We start from the raw sequence: 16,176 nt of genomic DNA, 5'->3' as shown, positions 1-16,176 counted from the left end.
CTAAGAATTTTGGTTATAATATACAGATGGATCAATGGGAAAATATGTGATTAGATGGGTTGAGATTTACATTGTGTTATGATCTCAAAGAGAATTTTTATAAAATGATGCATCATTGGTACATGATGCCACAGAAATTATATGTTATGTATAAAGGTACTTCAGATGTATGTTGGAAATGTGAACAGCATGAAGGGACATTTTCTCATGCTTGGTGGACATGTAAAAAAGCTAAAAAAAATTGGATTCAAATACATACTTTGATACAGAGGATTTTAAAGATCAATGTTCAGTTGAAGCCAGAACTTTTCTGTTTAGGATTAACGGTTAAAAGTTACAAAAAAGCCATGGAAGATTCTTTCAATATATGATTACTGTGGCAAGATGACTATATGCACAGAGATGGAAAGATTCAACGTTACCCATTATGGAGGAATGGTTGGTGAAGTTGACAGATTTTGCTGAAATTGATAAATTGCCTTCTTTGATTGCTGGAAGCCTGTTATGGACTTTTTGCATAAAAATAATTAAAAAATGAACTTGTGGTTTACAGTTTTGATGATTAGACAGGACAGATTATAGAAAGAAGAGTAATATGATAATTTGTTAGATAAGTTAAAATATATTGTACTTATATCTGCTGTGAAGAAGTTATCAGAAGCCACTTCCTCTTATATATTTTTTTTGTTTCTTTTCCATTTTTCTTTAACCTTTTTTCTTCTCTTGCACTTCCTACTTATTCTCTGATTTCCTTCTTTTTCCCTTTTCTTTCTTACTTTATATTAGTTTGGGTTAGTTTTTAATCTTCTTGTTCAAAAGTTTTAATAAAAATATATTTTTTTAAAAAAAAGGACAAATACAAACATAAAGGTACGCAAGGCCCTCAGGACTTGGCTTTGTGCCTGAGCTTGGAGCCCAGGGTGTGTGACGGAGCCTGTTTCCTGGTTATACTGAATGCTGATTGTTGCTTTTATAATTTTATCGGCTGCTATGTGTTTTATATTTTTTGTATATGTTTTTAGCATTTTTAATACTGTTAGCCACCCAGAGTCATATATTTCAGATGGGAGGCCATATAAACCTGTGAAACAAACGAATGGTTACATAAAGTAGTTCCAGGATCAAAAGAAGTACCCCTGTGAGTAAGCCTACACTAGGAAACAGGAATTGCATGGACTTGGGCTTGGTGGCATACTGTAGAAGTGGAATCCGTAATGTGGTTCTTATAGGGAAAACCTATGATGCTCCAATCCTATGTAGCTAATTGACTGACGTCATTCAGAATGGCATACCCCAACTTTTTAAAAACTGCTGTTCTGTACTGCAGTCCAGAAATATTTCTCCTTCCCATCCTTTGAAAACAGGCTGATGGGTGAGGGTGCTCTCGGACGGTTTGTGTCTTCTGTGATAAAGTCACTAACGGTGTTGGCCTAAGGCCAAAGAGACCAGGGCTGGATTCAAAATAAATCCCAGCTGGGCGTTAAGGTCCTTGGGTGACCTTGTTAGTCAGGTCCTATGCCCTACCTTATGTTTCTCATACCGAAAAATGATCAGGGGAGGGCCAAAGTGCCCCCTCCCTCCTTACAGGAAAATAGGTTGAAAATTAGTAAATATAACATATTTTGAGGTTTGTCTAAAATACCCTTCTGACACGTACCACGTCTTTCCAATCTCAATTAACAGAAGGCATCTTTTTTCTCAACCCACGTCAGCCATTGCATTTAATCAGCAGGTCGTATCTGACAGACGTATTCAATGCGCTGTATTATTTTACCTTTTAAGTATTTTCCCTGATCCCTTCATTCTAAACATTCTTGCCGATTCCAGCTTCGGCCAATACGGGAACGATTCATTTCCTAACGGGCAGTCAGTGGGGGGGTGGGAGAAATGATCGCTGGGGTGCGGCGCGGATGGTTTGCACACACCCTTTGGCGCAGCCAAGCACGAGCGCCGCTGACCCCGCGGTCGAAGTCTGACCCACAGCACCCCTTTCGGGGAAGACGGGGGAACGAAACTGGAAGTTAGCAGCGGAGAACGATAAGCGCATGCGCGGATCAGGAGAAGAAACTTCAGGAGAAGCTTTGCCGAAGGAGTGGAGAACATTTCAGGGTGAGTAGATGGACTCCCCCCCCGCCCCCGCTTTAGTAGTTGTGGGTTAAATCTATTCTCCTGGCAAGGGTGACGGTTTGGGGATCGCAGTCCATCCTGAAATGGATTCCTTTATCCCAGAGTAGGGTGGGAGGGGCAAAGGCTGGCAGGAGAGATCCGGGTCGGGAAAGGCGATGAATGAACCGCGGGAGAAGATGCAAGAAATGCAGGTTTCAGGTTGTCTCTCTTCCCTAGAAGTCCCGCCGTCCTCATTGCGGCTGCGTCTAAAGCTGACCTTCAGTTTTAGACTGAAACTGATAGATTGGGAGATCTGAGAGTGAGAATCGAAAGGTCTGAGAAGAAAACAGTTCCGGGTACTGTAGTAAGTGCCTTTTATGGCTGCCGTTTTGAGAGAATAGGAATGATGTTGGAAAGGTTGAATTGTGAAGGAGGCTTTAGGAAACAGATGGAAGAGGCAGAAGAAGAGATGCTCTGATGCACTGGCTAGAGAAGTGTTTCTCAACCTTGGCAACTTTTAAGATACAGGTATGTGGACTTCAACTCCCAGGATTCCCCAGCCAGCTGGGGAATTCTGGGAGTTGAACTCCTTATATCTTAAAGTTGTTAAGGTTGAGAAACACTGGACTAGAGAGCTGGACTATAGAGGCCAAGTCCAAATCTCCACTTGACCACAAAGCTGAGTGGCTGTTATCAGTGTAGTCTACTTCCCATGAAAGCTGTGAAGATAAAATCTGACAAAACCATGTAGCCCAACTTGCCTGCCTCAGAGAAAACCGCCCAGAGTCCCTCCTTTTGGGGGGGGGAGAGATGGGCAGTGATAAAATTCAATAAATAAATAAATAAAACATGGGAAATAAATTAAAATTCTGAAAGAAGAGTGTCATATTTGGAGTGAGGAAGGATTTTTTCTACCAGCTCTATTGAAAGTTGTTAGCTGAGGGTTGTTGCTTTTTTTTTTTGGCACAGCAGTGATCTTAGCATGATTTGATTCTAGATTGCACAGGATGGGTGAATGGATAGGTTTGTCTTTGGGCAGGCAGCTGAACGAAATGCTAACAAATTCAGGAGAGAAGGGGAATGTGATTGAAAGACCTTGGCATGTGAAGAGCCAAGGATATGTGAAGAACCATCCCAGAAATGGTGAGAAAGCAGGTGCAAGGGATGATGGGAAAAGGAGACAGCTGGCAAAAGAAAAGGCTAATATTCTCTGTGGGTTTGTTTCCTTTTTCCTTCCAGGGGTGATGGTAGATGTAAGAAGAAAGGAATCTTCTCCTGACTTGTGCCAGCCCAGCCTCGCATTACTCTAAGTTCATGGCTGGTAGCCCGCTGCCCCCCAAGAGGAAGGTGATTGAGGAGACCCGGCTGGTGTTGGAAGCGTTCCTGCAAGGGGCACTCAGCAGCGGAGAGGAAGGGGCCCCAGGTCATGTAGGCCGTGGGTACCATGACCCCCAGAGTTACATGTCCAGGTAATGGTTTAGCAGTTGAAGATTTGGGTTACCTGCAGAGGAAGGAAATAAATAGAGCAGCATTTCTCAACCTTGGCAGCTTGATGATGTGTAGACTTCAACTCCCAGAATTCCCCAGCCAGCCATGTGTGGAGTTGAAGTCCACACATTGTCAAACTGCCAAGGTTGAGAAATGCTGAAATAGATTGGGCAAGAATCCAACAATCTGTAAATGGCAAGGGCCTCTACAGTGTTGAAACTTAAAATCTAGGCTTGGGTTCTGTGGGGTAAATCTTCTGGCCTAATAGAAAGGCTTCTGATTTTAAGGAGAAGGTTAGGGGGCTGAGAGACCCGAGGTTTAAATAATTTGGCCAGAGGTGCAATGAAATTCAGGATTTTTTCCAAAGACACTTATTTCAGTTCCTCTGCCCTCAGAGGCAAAACAGGCACCAATCTGAGACTAATTTTCTCCAGAAAGCCTCTACTGTTACCATATCCATCCTTTTAATATGCCAGCTAAGGCTTCCTCCCCCCCTCCCAAAACCTTGTTTAGTCTTCCTGGCTTGGTGTTTAAATAATTTTGCCAACCCTCTGCCATATGTGTTGTTCTGCTGTTTCTCACAATTTTATTGCTTTCAGTTTCATGAGGTTGAATGGCTTGGCTGCTCTGAGACACCTCTGAGGATTGTAGAATGACTGAAGAAATACGTGCAAATAAAAATGATAAAAATCAACCAAGGAGATTGGGGAATAGAACAACAGATCGCGGTTCCCATTTTCAGTGTGCTTTCTTCTGTCCACAGGTCCCCAGTGGAATTTGATCTGGGGTGTCCTGCCTGCAGCCCTGCCCACGAAGAAAGCAACTCCGCGGAAGGGAAAAAACATGGCTTCCGCACCAGCATTAAGCATCTGTTGCAGAAGCGATCCAGCTCTCGAGGGCCCTCTGACAGTCTGCTCTCCCCTGGGGACTCCTTAAAGAAGTCTAAGTCAGGGGCCGAAGGAGCCCACCAGAAGCGCCCCTTCTCCTTCAAGAACCTCCTGAGGAAGAAGGGGGCTGCCTCAGCGGAGATAGCCGATCCTGTTGCTCACCCCAGCCGCCCCGACTCTTTGCCTCTTGTCACCTGCTATTGTAGAAAGCAGGCAGCTGAGCCAGAAGCGACCCAGACAGCAGGCAGTACGAAGCTTTGCTACTTGCGCTTTTGTCTCCCTGCTTCTTTACTATGGTGCTCAAGGCTTGCTTGGATGGATGGGTGATGGATGGATGGATGGAAATGTATCTTGGCTTCTTGGAGGAAGAATGAGATAAAGTTAACTTTTATCTTTCCAAAGTTCACTGTGAACAAAGATTTGAGTCTGGTTGTCTCCAAGGTGATCGCTCTGCTCTTTATACCACATTAGGCTGTATTTGTTTATTTTCTTTGATAAAACTTTCCTGAAGCACTGGGAACTCCCTGGCTCCCACGTTGGATGCAGCCCTCAGGATCTTCTTCTTAGCCCACTCAGACTAAGGTAGAAGCCACTCTCAATTTCCATAGCCTATCTTAAGGCCAGGTCAGATCATTCCATATCTCTCTGTGCATACTCAAAGATCACCTCATTCTCTGTGCCCAGAAGAACAAGGAGTGACCTGTTTATAGCAGGAAGTGCAGGAAGTTCAGCAAATCATTGACTCCCCCAAACGGTGACTTCAGAAAGGCTCTTAGGAGATAGCTCTGGAAGCAATTTCCCCATTGCCATTAGAAGGGATCCCATTGATTGCTAGGCCATAATTATGTTTGCTAATTGACTTTGTGAACCTTTTTTTTTTTTAAAAAAATGTTGGCCTGCCTGTTTTTCAAATCGCTTAAGGATGTTTTTCATGGTTCCCCCTTAGCTAGACAGATTATAGGCTGTGTATGGTTGGGATCAGTTGAAATTAGGCAACCGGTAATCAACAGAATTTAAGAGCATGATATCCTACAATTTTTCCACAGAAAAAAGAAGTTTAAGCTTTTGGATCACCTTAAGAATAATCATGTTGTTGTTGTTTATTCGTTTAGTCGCTTCCGACTCTTCGTGACTTCATGGACCAGCCCACGCCAGAGCTTCCTGTCGGTCGTCAACACCCCCAGCTCCCCCAGGGACAAGTCCATCACCTCTAGAATATCATCCATCCACCTTGCCCTTGGTCGGCTCCTCTTCCTTTTGCCTTCCACTCTCCCTAGCATCAACATCTTCTCCAGGCTGTCCTGTCTTCTCATTATGTGGCCAAAGTATTTCAGTTTTGCCTTTAGTATCGTTCCCTCAAGTGAGCAGTCTGGCTTTATTTCTTGGAGGATGGACTGGTTTGATCTTCTTGCAGTCCAAGGCACTCTCAGAATTTTCCTCCAACACCACAGTTCAAAAGCATCTATCTTCCTTCTCTCAGCCTTCCTTATGGTCCAGCTCTCGCAGCCATATGTTACTACGGGGAACACCATTGCTTTAACTATGCGGGCCTTTGTCGTCAGTGTGATGTCTCTGCTCTTAACTATTTTATCGAGATTTGTCATTGCTCTTCTTCCAAGGATTAAGCGTCTTCTGATTTCCTGACTGCAGTCAGCATCTGCAGTAATCTTTGCACCTAGGAATACAAAGTCTTTCACTGCTTCTACATTTTCTCCCTCTATTTGCCAGTTATCAATCAAGCTGGTTGCCATAATCTTGGTTTTTTTGAGGTTTAGCTGCAAGTCAGCTTTTGCACTTTCTTCTTTCACCTTCATCATAAGGCTCCTCAGTTCCTCTTCGCTTTCAGCCATCAAAGTGGTATCATCTGCATATCTGAGATTGTTAATGTTTCTTCCAGAGATTTTAACTCCAGCCTTGGATTCCTCAAGCCCAGCTTGTCGCATGATGTGTTCTGCATACAGGTTGAATAGGTAGGGTGAGAGTATACAGCCCTGCCGTACTCCTTTCCCAATCTTAAACCAGTCCGTTGTTCTGTGGTCTGTCCTTTCCGTTGCTACTTGGTCGTTATACAGATTCTTCAGGAGGCAGACAAGATGACTTGGTATCCCCATACCACTAAGAACTTGCCACAATTTGTTATGGTCCACACAGTCAAAGGCTTTAGAATAGTCAATAAAACAGAAATAGATGTTTTTCTGAAACTCCCTGGCTTTTTCCATTATCCATCGGATATTGGCAATTTGGTCTCTAGTTCCTCTGCCTTTTCTAAACCCAGCTTGTACATCTGGCAATTCTCGCTCCATGAACTGCTGAAGTCTACCTTGCAGGATCTTGAGCATTACCTTACTGGCATGTGAAATGAGTGCCACTGTTCGATAGTTTGAACATTCTTTAGTGTTCCCCTTTTTTGGTATGGGGATATAAGTTGATTTTTTCCAATCTGATGGCCATTCTTGTGTTTTCCAAATTTGCTGGCATATAGCATGCATTACCTTGACAGCATCATCTTGCAAGATTTTGAACAGTTCAGCTGGGATGCCGTCGTCTCCTGCTGCCTTGTTATTAGCAATGCTTCTTAAGGCCCACTCAACCTCACTCTTCAGGATGTCTGGCTCTAGCTCACTGACCACACCGTCAAAGCTATCCCCGATATTGCTATCCTTCCTATACAGGTCTTCTGTATATTCTTGCCACCTTTTCTTGATCTCTTCTTCTTCTGTTAGGTCCTTGCCATCTTTGTTTTTGATCATACCCATTTTTGCCTGGAATTTACCTCCCATGTTTCTAATTTTCTGGAAGAGGTCTCTTGTCCTTCCTATTCTGTTGTCTTCTTCCACTTCCGCGCATTGCTTGTTTAAAAATAATTCCTTATCTCTTCTGGCTAACCTCTGGAATTTTGCATTTAATTGGGCATATCTCCCCCTATCGCTGTTGCCTTTTGCTTTCCTTCTTTCTTGGGCTACTTCTAGTGTCTCAGCAGACAGCCATTTTGCCTTCTTGGTTTTCTCTTTCTTTGGGATGTATTTTGTCGCCGCCTCCTGAACAATGTGGCGAACTTCTGTCCATAGTTCTTCCGGGACCCTATCTACTAAGTCCAGTCCCTTAAATCTGTTCTTCACCTCCACTGCATATTCCTTAGGAATATTAGTGAGCTCATATCTAGCTGATCTGTGGGTCTTCCCTAATCTCTTTAGTCTGATCCTAAATTGTGCAAGAAGAAGTTCGTGATCTGAACTACTGTCAGCTCCAGGTCTTGTTTTTACCGACTGTACAGATGTCCGCCACCTTTGGCTGCAAAGGATGTAGTCAATCTGATTTCGGTGTTGTCCATCTGGTGAAGTCTATGTATAAAGCTGTCTCTTAGGTTGTTGGAAGAGAGTGTTTGTTATGCACATTGAGTTGTCTTGGCAAAATTCTATCAGCCTATGTCCTGCTTCGTTTTGTTCTCCCAGGCCATACTTACCTGTAATTCCAGGTGTCATTTGATTGCCCACCTTAGCATTCCAGTCTCCTGTGATGAAAATAACATCTCTTTTAGGCATGTTTTCCAGTAGGTGCTGCAGATTCTCATAGAACTGCTCTACTTCAGCTTCTTCAGCATTTGTGGTTGGGGCGTATATTTGGATCACTGTGATGTTAGATGGCTTGCCCTGAATTCGAATTGAGATCATTCTATTGTTTTTTGGATTGTATCCAAGCACTGCTTTAGCCACTTTACTATTAATTATGAAGGCTACTCCATTTCTTCTGTGGTCCTCTTGTCCACAGTAGTAGATCTGGTGGTCATTTGATGTGAAGTGGCCCATTCCAGTCCATTTCAGTTCACTGACGCCCAAAATGTCTATCTTTAATCTTGACATCTCACCAATAACCACATCCAATTTGCCCTGGCTCATAGATCTTACATTCCAGGTTCCAATGGTGTGTTGATCCTTAGAACATCGGATTCGCCGTTCACCACCAGCACCATCGGCCGCTAGCCGTCTTTTCGGCTTTGAGCTAGCTGCGTCATCACGTCTGGGGCTAGTTGAACTCATCCTGTGTTCCTCCCCAGTAGCATTTTGACCATCTTCCGACCTGGGGGTCTCATCTTCTGATGGTATACCGACATATCTCTGGTTGTACTGATCCATTTAGTTTTCACGGCAAGAATACTGGGGTGGGTTGCCATTACCTTCCCCAGGGATCGCATTTAGTCTGACCTCTCTGTCATGACCTTCCCGTCTTGGGTGGCCCTTCACGGTTTAGCTCATGGCATCATTGAGGTGCTCAAGCTCCAGCACCACGACAAGGTAACGATCCTTTGCTGAAGAAGAATAATCATACGCTCCCCCAAACCTAACATTTGAAGTGTTCTGCCCCCTCCACACACATTCTCCATGACCCACTAATAAAATGAGGAAATAGATAAGATGTATAACCCCCAGCAGTCCAAAAAAGTCTTTAAAATGCCCAATTCTTGTTCTAAAGCAAGATTGGATAGGTGCTAAATATGTGTTTCTCAGGAGATTTTGAGCTGCAAGAAATCTGCAAGAAATTCTGTCTGTAGATTAAGAACAAGAACAAATTGGATTTAGTTCCTAAATTAGGCCACTGAGATGGAAAACATACAGTATTTCTATGTGGAAGAACTGTTTACTTAGTGCTGGTACTAAAATTCTTGGTCTGAGGAAGTCATACTCAGGGAATCATATCCCTCAATTCCAAGTATACCCTTTCTACCTCTACCTCCTCCTATTTTCCTGGTGAAGCTCATACCTAGCACTACTAGTAGTACTATTTCATCAGGCAAGCCTGAAGTCATTCAAAAATTCGGAGTGTTTCCGGAATGTTGAATTTCCCCTTGACAATATCATTTAAGTTGCCTTTCCTAACCATTAGATACCCAAAGTGATAGCCATAACATAAAAATAACATTCCCACTCCAATATTAACATATTCTTAAAATCACTCCCTACCTTAAATATACCTTCCTAATATTATATCCCTCATTCAGGACAGAGTGACCCTTAATTGAAAGACAAGATTTATTTATATATTTGTTAGATTTATAGCCCAGCTTCCTTCTGGAGCTCCAGATGATATATAAGCACTCCTTCCTCCCATATTTCCCCACAACAACAGTCCTAGAAATAGGTTGGGCTGAGAGAGAGAATGGTTGGCCCAAAGTCACCCAGTGAGCTTTTGTGGTTAAGGTGAACTTGAACTGCCCCTTTCCACTGACAGTCCAACTCCTTAAAAAAAGCAATGCTTTTACACAACACCTGTTTATATAATCAGAAAGGTAGGCTTGTCTTCCTTTTGCATGCTACTCGACATCAGAGATCTAATTCTTATGGTACTGTAACAAGTAAATTCAAAACTGTTTGAAACACTTTACCTCCTCTAATCCCCACAGAGATTAATATTTCTACTGATAGTGCCATCAGTAATAAACTGCTGTAGTAAAGAGATTTGTCTTCCTTTTATTTTTGCCTATTCTGTTTAGTTCAGACCTTGCAAATCCTTTCCAAAATATAACTTGGTTATTTGACAGATAATCAGGTTACCATAGCCTCAGTAGATGGCAGTACTTAGCTGGCTTTGCTGATCTCAGAAAGCTAAGTAAGATCACATCTGGTTAGTTCTTGGATGGTAGACCAAGAGGACATTCCAAGTAAAATGGGAAGTAAATGAAAAAAAAATCCTAGAAGAAGGCAATAGCAAAACACTTCCATATGGCTGCTGTCAAAACTACAGACGTGTCCAGGTATTCACTAGGAGTTGGGCTTGATTTGAATCTTTACCTTTATCATGTTATTAGTGTTGAAGTCACCCTTTAATGTTTCACTGTTCACCCTGTTTCTTGTATCCTCCTTGATAAAGGATTTGGCTTTTTTGTGCACCTTGCTTTAATAACTTTCAATTCTTTATTCCAGATGGTGAAGTTGAGGGTGCTGAGTTTTATACTTTGGTGGCCCAGAAATTAGATTACTTTGTGAAACACCAACAACGGGTCAGCCCTGCAGCAGCAAAAAACTCACTTTCTCCCACAGATCTGAACACTACAATTCCCACAGACACAACCTCCGGCAGTTCAGGTAGTGAATTTATTTTCTTGTATGTTTAAGATGCCTCGTCCAAAAAGCCTGGGTTTATATTTGTGGTAACACAGGAGTCCCTTCCTGATCCCTGGATCAGGTATCTCAGCTTTTCCTATACTGTCACCTTCCAGGTGAGATTTTAATTCCCAGAAGTTCCAGCCAGCTTTTGGCCAACACACGTGGAAGGCACCAGATTGGGGAAGTATGTTTGGGAAAATACAAATGGAATCATGTGGAAGGAAGGATGACTCTGAATTTAAAACAGTCTCTCCACCTGAAAAACAAAGCTTAGATGAAAAAGTTCATCTGCTTCTTTTACAACAGTCTTAGCAAATCCTAACTGATCACTCTGTTTTAAATTAAAAATTTAATTCAATTCATCTAAATAATTTGGGGGGAAAATAGTCTTCCTTTCAAGCATAGGTATCCACAGGAGGGTAGGGATCAAATGACGACAAATACATCCTGATATCATCACAGAATGATAATGACCAACATATTTCCATCAGACATTACGATGCCAGCTGGCAGAAATTACATAATCATATCATTTGTGCAATGAGATCCCAACGCACATGCCATCATTTTGACATCTGTGTGGTTTAAAACTAACGACTGTTCTTTCAGGGAAATACTGTATTATATTTTGGAATCACAATAATATTTTTTGCTCAGTTGCCTTGGAAAAGGTGCCAGGAGAATTGGATGAGAAACAGAAAGAGCAGATCCTTCAGAGGCTGGTTACCCTTCTGGAAGAGCAGGCTGCTGTCTTCAATAAAAAGGTATACGTGCATGGAGTGCTGACATTCATACTGCCAGAGTCAGGCACTGGGTGTGATGTGGCTGCTGCTCAGTGTATTTAATTTATGTTGGGTTGCTTTGCCAAGTATATTCCTCCATTTTTTCAGTATATGTTTTGTAAATCTTGGGTTTTCCCCAAGTCTTCTAATAAGCCCCTGTTGTCTTTGGCTACCTAAGGTTCCCCACTCAAAGAATTTGTTTTGTGTGATACATAAAATTAACAAGTGGAAACAAACTTTGCATAGCTGAAGCTCCTCACTTGCCTTTCTCTGTTTTATAATCTATTGAATTCACTTTTAATTAGGTATGTGGAAGACTGCAGTTTAAGATGTTTTTTTTGGTCAACTTTTAGGCATAGATTTCTATTGGGTCTGTACAATTATTCAGATTTGATTTGGAAGAGATGTTTCAGAATGTGTAGGAGTCTGAACACAGCATATGTCTGCAACTCATTGACGCAGTCCTGGAAACAGACACAGCTACTTTATTGAGTCTCAGACTTCAGGCATTCCTACATGTTCCAAAGCATTTTTTAAATCAAATCTGTAACATTGCACAACCCTAATAGTTAATCTAGAGATAAGCCACAATGACTACATTAGAATTTACTATACTGTAGTTGCACTACACATATCCTTTTTTCCCACTGCTGTCTTTCTAAATGCTAATCTGGTTTTAAGCAAAAAAATCTTCCATTCTATAGTACTTTTTCTTCTGGTAATGTGGTGCCTTAGGGTGGGGGTGGGGTTTATTACAATCTCTCAATTACCTGGAGGATCAGATATTTATAAAGGTAACATAAGTATAAGTAGTTTCTGTTTGAAGGAACAAAACATCATGCTTATTTATAGATTGACTCTTTTTCACAATGTCTATCAGTGCTTCTCTTCATATTCTATCTATCTATCTATCTATCTATCTATCTATCTATCTATCTATCTATCTATCTATCTATCTATTAATCGGTTCAGTCGTGTCTGATTCTCAAAGACTGCCTGAACAAGTCTCTGCAGTTTTCTTGGCAGGGTTTTTCAGAAGTGGTTTGCCATTGCCTCCTTCATAGGACTCAGAGAAACTGACAGGCCCAAGGTCACCAAGCTGGCTTTGTGCCTAAGGCAGGACTAGAACTCACGGTCTCCCAGTTTCTAGCCTGATGCCTTAACCGCTACACCAGACTGGCTCTCTTCATACACTGTATACTTCTCTAACTTCCTTTTCCCTCTTTGCTTTTGTTAAATGTCAGTTTTCTCCTGTCACTGATAACTCCTGTATGTATCCCTCACTGCTTCTCTCCTGTAGTTCATATAGCCCTCTGCCCCAACTTCCTTATAAAGAAGTGCCCAGTTAAGTGTTTATTTGCCTTTCACTCAAGCAACAATTTACCATTTCATCACACCCACAAATTTTATAATTCTTAAGAACGACCAGCAAATAGGAAATTTGAACTGAACTAATGTTCTAAGTCTTAGAGCATTTGTGTCTTTGCAAGAGATTCTGTTTTTATCTCGCCTTTTCTCATCATTTTTAATAGTTGCATTATTTCCAGCAAAGGACCAACTAATTCATGATTGCATCATTATTGGCTTTATAGATCTTTGCTGGAGATAATTTGCAAGTCCCTTAGGAATATTCCAGTATTCAAAACTTTTAGGTAAAAAGTTACTAGTACTGAATTACATATGCAAAAAAAAATGTTTATAATTTTTGTGGCATTGATCAACTAGGTAATTGTGGAATCTTATGTTTTCTTCAGTTCACAAAAAACAAACTTTATTCATATAAATAAAGGTTCCCCAGACATAGGCTGATTGGTTCTGGAATGAGTGTATATACCACCTAAATTCTGCCATGTTATAAAAGCAAAATATAATTGAAAATAGTAGGATTTATTATATGTGCTCTACACAATTTTTTTTCCTTTCCACTAATATGCTGTTGTTCTTTTTTAAACTTCTGGCACTATATTTTCCTATTCTCCATGCAAGGAAAAAGTATTTCAGTCAAAGAAAAAATAATATTTCCACTCCTTGACTAGATTGAATCTTTTAAATGATGACTCTTTGTTAAGTACATATCAATTAATGACTGTGCTGTTGAGTTCCATAAGGTTTCTGAGGAACAGCTTCCAAATGAAGAGTGGTAGTAGAATATTAGGGTAGGAAGTTGGCTACTCCCACCCCAGGCACCTTAAGCAGATAGTTGTCCAGCCTTTATTTTTGCACCTCTACCAAAGGAGAATCCAAGTCACAAGTCTCCATTGTCAAATAATTCAATAAGGAAATGTTTCTTATTGTTTTGACTAAATCTGCTCCTTTGCAATTGACACTCATTCTATTCCTATTCTATCAGCAAAAGAAGTTAAGTGTGTTTCATGTTTGATGCAACCACATTTCACATATTTGAATACTGCTATTAGGTTTCCCCTCAGCCCTCCAAGTCAGAAGTTCTTATCTGGGGCACAGTGGATCATCTCAGTTTAATTGCAGTTGTCCCTTAAAAGCCTTCCCCTAACATCTGAACTCTTGCCATTCATCTCCTTTTCTTTCATTGGCAGATCGAAGCTGACCCACTGCTACGAAATACTCTCTCCCGCCTCTCCTACCGCAGCTTTACTCACCTGGCCGAAGCCTTCACGGCACGTACCCCACCTGGTGTCTCTAGTCCTCAGCTAGCCAAGCTGGCCCTCACCATGGAGCTCACAAGGAAAGTGGCTGGCATCAACAGCCACACAGTACATACCCTCATGGGCTACAGTTTGAAGTATATGGATATGTTCATACCTTGGCTGCAGCAGCAAGGTGGCTGGGTATGTGGAGAGACATGTAGTTCCCTGGGTTTTACTTATGCTGGGCCAGATCACATAAAAACAGGACCCCAAAAAATGATACAGAGAAAAAATCCTGATATTTTGCTCAAAATTTAATCAAGATTACTTGAGGTTCTGGTTAAGTACTTTGGGATAAAAAGCCATCTCTTTGCTAAATTGTGTGCTTTTTAACTTATAAAGTTGGAATAAGACACCCTATTTAACTGAAGAGTTGTACATTAGCTAAAAGCTGCAGCTAAGAGCTCATGGAGCACCACAAGAGCAACTTAGTTCTATAGTAGAAGGGAACTGATATTAAGTGTACAGTGGACGGGAACTTGTGTTCTCTATCCCTGCAGAAGCAAATACAATCTACCCTTTCTACAAAAAAAGAGAAATCAAAAGCCGTAATTAGATAATTATTGCAGGGCTATTCTTGTGACAAGGGGACTACATTTTAACATTTTTGGTCTCCCAGGGGAATAACAGTGATATAATAGCATTGCTCCAAGTATACAGGGCCATTTTTTTGTCTTCTAAAACCAGAGGGTTTCCCCCTTTGTGTGTCACAATTCTGTCTGCTGTTCAGAATTGCATCATGACACAGTGGAAGTAGTTACAAAGCCGGTAGATATATAGATAGGTAGGCAGGCAGGCAGGCAGGCAGGCTTAATGGTACAGTGGAAATGGCTGTCATTTATAATAACGTATTTTTCTTTATAGGAGAACATTGTAGCCCAGGAGGAGATATTATTTGACTTGCAACTTGACTGAACAATCCTCCCTGTGCCAGTGGCAATGCTCTTATGATGAATCTTGTCTGCAGAAACCTGAGTGCTGGCTAGTGCTTTAAAAGTCTCTGTGAAAAGCTCCACTGTCTCTTTCCAGCAAGGTTAAATCCAAAGAAACAGTTCTTGTTTTAGTAGCTGTGACTGGAGCTGAGATATGAAGAATTTGCAGAAACCGATTCTAAACTTCTGTGCTTGGCATACCACAATATGTCGAATTTTGTTGCCAACTGTTCCGGCAGAAATGTAAAGTAGTTACTCCCTCATGGACCTGTTAATGTCAAAATATTTCTGAAAGGCCATTATTCAGAGCTGCCTGCCATCAGAGACAAGAAAAGTGATCTCAGTAGGAGCCACCCTTCTTTTAAGAAAGCCCTACTGAGGAAGGCTTGCTGATTTTCTTCTTTTCAACCAATATCTTTTTTTTCCTCCAATTTTACACTTGAAGTTAAATAAATACTCTCAATCTTATTTTATCCCTGTTTTAAGATATCTGTTCTGTAATTACTGTCTTTGTGGTTTTGCCTTTGTTCTAAATTTTTTTTGTTTGGAACTGCTCTGAGAAACTTTGGGATTTCAGAACAAGGAAAATGTATGAAGTTAATTTCTATGCAAAGCTGACTTGCAGGAGAGTCTTGTTAATTCCAGTGGGACTACCTTCTAAGTATATATGGGGAGAAGAGAAACTTAAATGAATGTAACACTCAGGGATATGGGAGTGTGTTGGTTTAACAGCAACAGCTTCCCTGAAGCACTGAATATTGTCCTGTGATTTTTTTTTGAAAAAATAAAATTTTAAAGAATCTTATATTTCGGTGTCAAATACTTTTGCTAGCAACTGTCTCTTTTCTTGGGTGACCCTATTCTAATGACTTGATGGCACATAATCAGCCTTTGGCTGTGCTGGTTTGGAACTGAAGTTTTTAAGTCCAGCATAGTGCACCATGCTGCAGAAGAACAGCTTGACTGATATATCAAATGATTTAAAACTCGTGGGACCTTTGGAGATAAATGTATATTCGTTCGAAACAAAGTGAGCTGTTCTGAATGAGCCCCTGAACTACTTCCCCGAAGTCCAGCTCTGGCCGCATGATTGTTGCTTGCTCCGTTTCCCACCCGATCCTATAGAGGATCTAGAGCAGTCCCATTTTTAAATTATTTTTCTTCAGTACAAGCAGATCGTAATGCGCTTAGAGCAGCGTCACTGCAATTGGCCC

At 41.4% G+C, this 16,176-nt stretch overlaps 1 protein-coding gene and 1 long non-coding RNA gene across 2 annotated transcripts; one reads left to right on the top strand and one right to left on the bottom strand.

The window, feature by feature from the left end:
* Positions 1-781: 781 nt before the first annotated feature.
* On the bottom strand, positions 782-1,771 carry LOC134497275 (uncharacterized). Its single transcript, XR_010067904.1, has 2 exons — positions 1,658-1,771; positions 782-1,081 (listed from the first exon to the last, which is right to left on the bottom strand). It is a non-coding gene; the product is annotated as an uncharacterized LOC134497275 (long non-coding RNA).
* Positions 1,772-3,369: 1,598 nt separating this feature from the next.
* BCL2L12 (BCL2 like 12) lies at positions 3,370-15,767 on the top strand. The gene is made up of 6 exons (XM_063300943.1): positions 3,370-3,575; positions 4,358-4,728; positions 10,400-10,561; positions 11,240-11,346; positions 13,920-14,171; positions 14,895-15,767. Exons 1-6 carry the CDS (start codon positions 3,421-3,423, stop codon positions 14,943-14,945), a joined length of 1,098 nt encoding a protein of 365 aa, XP_063157013.1. The 5' UTR covers positions 3,370-3,420; the 3' UTR covers positions 14,946-15,767.
* The last annotated feature ends 409 nt before the right edge of the window (positions 15,768-16,176 follow it).

The sequence above is a fragment of the Candoia aspera genome, chromosome 4 (assembly GCF_035149785.1).
Source record: "Candoia aspera isolate rCanAsp1 chromosome 4, rCanAsp1.hap2, whole genome shotgun sequence".
In the NCBI taxonomy this organism is placed as follows: Eukaryota; Metazoa; Chordata; class Lepidosauria; order Squamata; family Boidae; genus Candoia; species Candoia aspera.
Note: the sequence above shows the minus strand (reverse complement) of the source record. Positions and strands in the feature narration are given on the sequence as shown.

Excerpts from the sequence above, each read along its gene's own strand:
- BCL2L12 (XM_063300943.1), top strand. The coding sequence starts at position 3,421 with ATGGCTGGTAGCCCGCTGCCCCCCAAGAGGAAGGTGATTGAGGAGACC. Across the intron at positions 4,729-10,399 it reads AGCGACCCAGACAGCAGGCA|ATGGTGAAGTTGAGGGTGCT; the intron begins GTACGAAGCTTT and ends TCTTTATTCCAG. Across the intron at positions 10,562-11,239 it reads CACAACCTCCGGCAGTTCAG|TTGCCTTGGAAAAGGTGCCA; the intron begins GTAGTGAATTTA and ends TTTTTTGCTCAG.